The 7669-nt window shown below is 51.9% G+C and overlaps 1 protein-coding gene across 10 annotated transcripts in view; it reads left to right on the top strand.

The window, feature by feature from the left end:
• The window catches only part of OS9 (OS9, endoplasmic reticulum lectin), a 29087-nt gene extending 23581 nt beyond the window's left edge, over positions 1–5506 (top strand). For 2 of the 10 annotated variants that reach the window (XM_025401039.1, XM_025401042.1), the window contains 8 exons: positions 21–125; positions 339–439; positions 620–671; positions 1785–1873; positions 2067–2345; positions 2916–3105; positions 4327–4439; positions 4720–5506. In XM_025401039.1, coding sequence (XP_025256824.1) covers positions 21–125; positions 339–439; positions 620–671; positions 1785–1873; positions 2067–2345; positions 2916–3105; positions 4327–4439; positions 4720–4845 — 1055 coding nt within the window. In that variant the 3' untranslated portion in view covers positions 4846–5506. Of the gene's footprint in view, positions 1–20; positions 440–619; positions 672–1784; positions 1874–2066; positions 2346–2915; positions 3106–4019; positions 4185–4326; positions 4440–4719 lie in introns of all 10 variants that reach the window. The other 8 variants (XM_025401040.1, XM_025401043.1, XM_025401041.1 and 5 more) reach the window with 6 other exon arrangements.
• Positions 5507–7669: the final 2163 nt, after the last annotated feature.

Consider the following 7669-nt stretch of genomic DNA (forward strand, 5'->3'; position numbering starts at 1 on the left):
GCTTGCATGCTGTTTCTCAGTAGACTCAAAGCAGTATGGAGATAAAATCATAGAGGAGCTGCAAGATTTGGGCCCCCAAGTGTGGAGTGAGACCAAGTCTGGGGTGGCACCCCAAAAGATGGCAGGTAGGACCTTGTTTCATCTGTTCCATGAAACTCGCTTCCATTTTTTCCCTTCCCCTGATCTTACTGTCCTGACTGACTGGTGGGGTGGAGTGGGAGAGTACCATGGGCCCTCATCCCTTGGTGATAGAGGAGGGGAAGGGACCCCATCCTATTTGCTCCTTTCTGTCTCACCCCTCCTGTCAGATCAATGTCTCCCTGTTCTCTGTACCCTAGGTGCGAGCCCGACCAAGGATGACAGTAAGGACTCAGATTTCTGGAAGATGCTTAATGAACCAGAGGACCAGGCCCCAGGAGGGGAGGAGATGCAGGCTGAGGTGAGACCAGCTGCCTCAGAGGAGCGGGATGGGAATGGGGAGGGTCACTGTAGCTGGGGTCATTGTGAGGTGACCTACATCTACCTAGGGATGCAAGGATATCCCCAGAACCTTTGCCTTCATAGTATGGAGGGCATGAACAGGCTTTCATACTTGACTCTTTCCTTTTCTCCTTGTCAGGAGCAGGACCCAAGCCCTGAGGCAACAGATTCAGCTCCAGGTGCTCCCAATGGTGAGTGAACCTTCCCTGTCTCCTTTACCATATATATTTTAGGATTGGCAGGGATAGAGATGGAAGGGAGAGCTAAGCACTGGGAGGGAGATTGAGTAGCCAGGCCAGCAGCAAATTCATTTTTACAGGAGTTAATACTCTTTGTAGACAGCACTGCTATTTTAGCAAGGTGGCAGAACACAGTAGCTCCACCACTTGGTGACTTTGTAATTCACTTAACCTTAATTTTCTTACCCATAAAATGAGGGTAATAACCCCTACCCTAGAGAGTTGCACGGGATTAAATGAGAATGCATCCATAATTCACAGTAGAAGGCCTGGAACTGAATAAACTAAATGGTTAATATTTGTGGAAAGAGGAGAAGGGTTCCAGGGAAGATAAGTCCTTAGCCCCAGGATCTCCTCTGTAGTCCTAAAAGCTGGAGTGACTGCCAGAAGGGCCTCAGAAGTGCATGGAAGAGTGGGGACTTAGCAGCTTGTTGGCATCCATCTCTCCTACCGGAGTGTCCACCTTAGAACAGTGCTCTCTGCAGACGAATGTTTGCCCTTGTCTCACTATTTAACAGGTAAACCCTAGAGGCAGGGACCGTGTCCTTCCTTGGTCTCTCATTACCTGTCCTTAGGAATCCAAAGAGCATTTAGGAGTGCAGTAGCGCACACCTGTAATCGTAGTTACTTGGAAGGCTGATGCAGAAAGATTGCTTGAGCCCAGGAATTCAAGATCAGCTTGGGCAACATAGTAACACTCCATGTTGAAAAAGAGCCGGGTGGGATGGCTCATGCCTGTAATCCCAGCACTTTGGGAGGCTGAGGCAGGTGGATCACCTGAGGTCAAGAGTTCGAGACAAACCTGGCCAACATAGTGAAACCCCATCTCCACTAAAAATCCAAAAATTAGCTCGGCGTGGTGGCAGGCGCCTGTAATCCCAGCTACTTGGGAGGCTGAGGCAGTAGAATCGCTTGAACCCGGGTGGCAGAGGTTGCAGCGAGCAGAGATTGCACCACTGCACTCCAGCTTGGGTGACAGTGCAAGACTCCATCTCAAAAAAAAAAAAAAAAAAAAAAATTTAAACACAACAGAACTGGTTCATGATTATTACTCTTTCATCTCAGATTTTCAGAACAACGTGCAGGTCAAAGTCATTCGAAGCCCTGCAGATTTGATTCGATTCATAGAGGAGCTGAAAGGTGGAACAAAAAAGGTATAGGCCATGCTCAGGGAATGGGTAGAACCCACCTCCCAACTGCGAGCATTTGAAAAACTACGCTGACCTGGGACTCAACTCCTGGGTCCCCCAGTACCACACACCTGCTACTATTTGTCTGCCCCCCACCATGTGTCTCTGTTGAAACTCCAACTGTCCACCTCTTTCTCCCCACTCCCTACCCACCCAGGGGAAGCCAAATATAGGCCAAGAGCAGCCTGTGGATGATGCTGCAGAAGTCCCTCAGAGGGAACCAGAGGAGAAGGAAAGGGGTGATCCGGAACGGCAGAGAGAAATGGAAGAAGAGGAGGACGAGGATGAGGATGAGGATGAAGATGAGGATGAACAGCAGTTACTGGGAGAATTTGAGAAGGAACTGGAAGGGATCCTGCTTCCATCAGACCGAGACCGGCTCCGTTCGGAGGTGAAGGCTGGCATGGAGCGGGAACTGGAGAACATCATCCAGGAGGCAAGCCCAGCTCCTCCTCCTGTTAATTCCACAGCCGCCTGGTCCCGTGAAGCAGGACAGGCTGAGGGACTAAAAGAAACAGAGAGCACAGCACAGGGCAAGGACAGGGCACTTGGAAATGATAGCTGTTTCCCTAATTAATCGGGGCTATTGGGGAAGGGGGACCAGAGAGAGGCACAAGACTTAAATATCAGACTCTCTGGCCGGGCACAGTGGCTCACGCTGTAATCCCAGCACTTTGGGAGGCCAAGGTGAGCAGATCACCTGAGGTCAGGAGTTCAAGACCAGCCTGGCCAACATGGTGAAACCCTCTCTACTAAAAATGCAAAAAACTTAGCCAGGCATGGCAATGGGCACCTGTAATCCCAGCTCCTTGGAAGGCTGAGGCAAGAGAATCTCTTGAACCCGGGAGGCGGAGGTTGCAGTGAGCCGAGATGGCACCACTGTACTCCAGCCTGGGTGATGAGCAAAACTCCATTTCAAAATATCAGACTCTCCTACACAGCCCAGCCCGCTGGCTGCCTCCACGCCCCAGACCCTTGACTCACTCTCTTCTCTTGGGTATTCCAGACCGAGAAGGAGCTGGACCCAGATGGACTGAAGAAGGAGTCAGAGCGGGATCGGGCAATGCTGGCTCTGACATCCACTCTCAACAAACTCATCAAAAGACTGGAGGAAAAACAGAGTCCAGAGCTGGTGAAGAAGCACAAGAAAAAGAGGGTTGTCCCCAAAAAACCTCCTCCATCACCCCAACCTACAGGTGAGAGCAGTCAGACAAGAAGGAGTAGCCCAGTCCGTTGTTTTCATCCCTCAGCTGGTCCTATTCCCAGAGGGGACCCTGTTCCTTCCCTTCTGAGGGTGCTCATTCTCTCCCTGCTTTCTGGAACACTGTCCTCACTTGCGCCTGCTTCCCATCACCATCATCCCTTTGCGTGCTTACCTCCTATTCATCCCTCTGGGAAGCAGCTTTTAGAGCATGTCTGCTTGTTTTCTGGTTTGCTCCTGTACACCCAGTACCTAGCACTCTGCCTGGCACACAATGGATGATCAGTAGGTAGTAATTGAATGCTTGCGAGTCTATATGCTGAAAACCACACATCTATGAAGGATGCAACCTGTCAACATTTAGGACTTTGCACCAAGAGAGTCCCCAGCTGTCAGGGCATGAATAGGAGAGCCCAGCCGCACATGAGCCAACAGCCTGGATAGACTTTAAATTATATCTTCTTCTTGCATCCCCTTGTGTCCATTTCATAGGGTCCTATGGGTGTGGACATCAGATGTTCCAAACGAAATATTCCAGTTTCAAACCCTCCATCCCATTCTCCCTATAAACATTGAAATGTCTTTAAAGTCCTAACATATGGAAGAGGAGACCACACTTTTCCAACCTGCTTCTTCAGACAAAACTTTGTTGGTGCAGGTGGCCTGATTTTGGCTTCAGAAAACATTTGTTTTCCTATAGGTGATGGGCAGAATTATTGGGTAGGGTGGGAAGACGGATGGCAGCAGTTGGTGGAGGGAGCTCTATAGGCTGAATTGGGAGTGGGGGCACACATTTCTTTGAGCCCTGGCTCATACACATGTTGAGATGGAATAGCTGCCAAAGCTGCCACCCCTAACCCTGGAGTCATGCCTCTGCTTTGTGTTTCCCTGTGTGTCTCCCCCTCTAAGAGGAGGATCCTGAGCACAGAGTCCGGGTCCGGGTCACCAAGCTCCGTCTCGGAGGCCCTAATCAGGATCTGACTGTCCTCGAGATGAAACGGGAAAACCCACAGCTGAAACAAATCGAGGGGCTGGTGAAGGAGCTGCTGGAGAGGGAGGGACTCACAGCTGCAGGTGGGCCCTGGAGGGCGGCTGGACCCAGCACTGTCGGAAGGGCAAGCTGCCGGAAGTGGAGGGGCTGGGACCAGTGGGGCAGGGGGCCTGCCCTGAGGCTCCCAGCCATCCTCTCCTCTCACTGCATACTGCTCCTTTCCAGGGAAAATTGAGATCAAAATTGTCCGCCCATGGGCTGAAGGAACTGAAGAGGGTGCACGTTGGTTGACTGATGAGGACACAAGAAACCTCAAGGAGATCTTCTTCAATATCTTGGTGAGAGGCTTCTACCCCCAAGTCCTGGCCCCCAGGCCTCCTGTCCCCAGCTCGCCTGGAGTGGAGGTGCGGGCCTGCCCCAGCCATGCCACTGCTGAGCTTCCGTTTCCTGATCTGTAAGACAAGGCTAGGGTTCCAGTGATTCAGAGTGCTGCCATGCAGGAAGAGCCTCTCAGGACATGGGTGTCCTCATTCCCTGCCTTCCCCCAGCTGCCTGGCCCAGGACTTCCTTGAGCTCAACAGCGAGTAGCTCCAGCCTACCTCTACCCTCTCCCACCAGGTGCCGGGAGCTGAAGAGGCCCAGAAGGAGCGCCAGCGGCAGAAAGAGCTGGAGAGCAATTACCGCCGGGTGTGGGGCTCTCAAGGTGGGGAGGGCACAGGGGACCTGGACGAATTTGACTTCTGAGACCAACACTGCACTTGACCCTTCATAGAATCCAGAGTCTTCCTGGACTGGCCTGCCTCCTCCCCACCTCCCCACCCTGGGACCCCTGAGGGCCAAACAGCAGAGTGGAGCTGAGCTGTGGACCTCTCGGGCAATTCTGTGGGTGTGGGGGCCCTGGGTGAATGCTGCCACCCCAGCTGGCAGCCACCTTGAGAGCTCACCCGGCCTGTGATGTTTGCTCTCCTGAGCTTTCGCTCAATCCTCTTCCTCTTCCTCTGTGGCTTTTCTTGTTATTGTACCCTAACGATAGGATATTCCCTGCTCCCTACCTGGAGATTCAGTAGGATCTTTTGAGTGGAGGTGGGTAGAGAGAGCAAGGAGGGCAGGACACTTAGGCACTGAGCAAGCAGGCCTCCACCTGCCCTTAGTGCTGTTTGGAGTCGCTTTACCCCCTTCTATTGAATTGCCTTGAGATTTCCTTCTCCCTTTCCCTGCCCACCCTGTCCCTGCCCACCCTGTCCCCTACAATTTGTGCTTCTGAGTTGAGGAGCCTTCACCTCTGTTGCTGAGGAAATGGGAGAATGCTGCCCATCACCTCCAGCACAATCCCAGTGAAAAAGGTGTGAAGCATCCACCATGTTCTTGAACAATCAGGTTTCTAAATAAAGAACTGGACCATCAATCTGTCAACCTTTTTTGTGGGGTGGGGGTTCCAGCAGGGAGGAGGCTCAGTGTTCTTTTCAGACCATGCTCTGATCCTGTTCTTTGCTCCCCACTCCCCAGGTACTATAAACGGGGACTGGGGTATGCAGGAAGAGACCAGAGTGGCTAAATGAAGCCTGGCCTGGCAAGGATTGAAAGAAACACTTGCAGTACCATCATCTTTTTCTCATCTGTCTGTTTCTGTTCCTTCCCTTCTCTTGCACCAAGTCTTTCCCTATCATTTCCCCCTTTATACCCTGAAAGCCAAAATGCACACCATGGAGTTCCCCACAGCGGGGATCTTCCTTCTGCTGCGGTCTCGCCCACAGCATGCTCCAGATTCCATTTGTCACCCACACCCCTACCCACCTGTCCTTTCAACATTTCCCAAAAAGACCTCCACCTTTGGGCATGCCCAGAGAGAGGGCTGCTGCCCACATATGCCAGTTTCTTAGTGTGCCAAGGGTATGTGGGCCTGGTGTCTCCCTTTCTTCTTCACTACCAAGTGCAAGCATGGGTCCCCCAACATGCCTCCTCCCAGTGTGGAGGACTCTTGATTTTTTTTTTTCTTTCTTTTATTGAGACAAGAGTCTCGTTCTGTTGCCCAGGCCAGAGTGCAGTGGCCGGATCTCGGCTCACTGCAACCTCTGCCTCCCAGGTTCAAGCAATTCTGCCTCAGCCTCCCAGTGACTGGGATTAAAGGCATGCACCACCATGCTCTGCTAATTTTGCTCTGAGGTGAACGGCCTTTCTGCTGAGGGCTCCCCCCGGGCTCACAGGATAAGAAAAGGGATAGAGGAGCCAGGCACGGTGGCTCACCCCTGTAGTCCTAGTACTTTGGGAGGCTGAGGCGGGAGGATCACTTGAGGCCAGGAGTTCGAGACCAGCCTGGCCAACATGGTGAAACCCCGTCTCTAATAAAAATACAAAAAATAGTTATAACTGAGTGTGGTGGCGGGTGCCCATAATCCCAGCTACACGGGAGGCTGAGGCAGGAGAATCGCTTGAACCCTGGAGGCGGAGGTTGCGGTGAGCTGAGATCACGCCACTGCACTCCAACCTGGGCGACACTGTGAGACTGTCTCAAAAAAAAAAAAGGATAGAGGGCCCGGAACTCCCACATGTCTGTAAATGGAGAGTGAAGGATTCAACTGTTGAAGGAAGCTCTTGCTGAATGTGGACTAGTGCTTACTGTGCGTGCTATGCTTACGTTGTTTTGTTTTGAAGTGTAAATTGGCAGACTTAGAAAACCCTGCTTCCCCTGGTCCATCTGTGCCCCCTGAGGGAGGGATGCTCTAGCCGGGCAAGAGCTTAGACACTGCCTTGAGGGCAGCAGTAGTCAGAATGCTGTGCCCAGACCACACCCCTCATCTCCCACCAGCGGGGCCTTGAACAAGTCACTTAACTTTCTAAATGCTGTTTCTTCATTGGTAAATTGTAGACAATAATACTGGCTTTTTAAGATGGTTGCGAGGATTTAATGACATAGAGTGTATGTCTTGCTTTTAGCACAGAACCTGGCCCGAAGTAAGTGCTCACTAGCTTTCTATTATAAGCTAGCTCCTGAGTTCTGAAAAGACTGGGTTACTTGGAAGCAAGGGTCTCAGAAGGAGTCCCCACAGCTGATAAGCAGCTCAGAATGGGAAGGGGCTGCGGCAGGAGGACTGTGCTTTGATTTGCTGGGGATGGAGTCTCAGCATCGCCAGAAAGCAGAGTTTTGGAAATCTCACTGTCAATCATTTTGTACTTTCAATCAAAATTCCTTTTTCCTTTCCTTTGGCTTTTGGCAGCACTCCCACGGTGAAGGTCGGTCTGCCTCAGCTGTGCTAAGACAAACAAAAGGAGGGGAGCAGGGTGTGGCAGATGGCAGCCAGCAGGGCTGCAGGGAAGGCTGGCGGATGGCAATAGGGCATCCTGCATGGCAGGGCATCCAAGCAAGGCAGCCCAGGGCGAGCTGTGAAGGGGGCATGGGCACAAAGGGGCAGCAGCTCTCCTTCACCCACCCAGGGAGTCCCTTTCTGGGCTCCTATTTTGTCATAACCTGGAGGACTTGATATTTTGTCATTCCATCCACTACCGCCTTTTACATCTCCCCCACAAGACCGAAGATACTCCCCATTAAGAGAAGAGGCAAGTGGATTAT

This window comes from Theropithecus gelada, chromosome 11 (assembly GCF_003255815.1).
Source record: "Theropithecus gelada isolate Dixy chromosome 11, Tgel_1.0, whole genome shotgun sequence".
Classification (NCBI taxonomy): domain Eukaryota; kingdom Metazoa; phylum Chordata; class Mammalia; order Primates; family Cercopithecidae; genus Theropithecus; species Theropithecus gelada.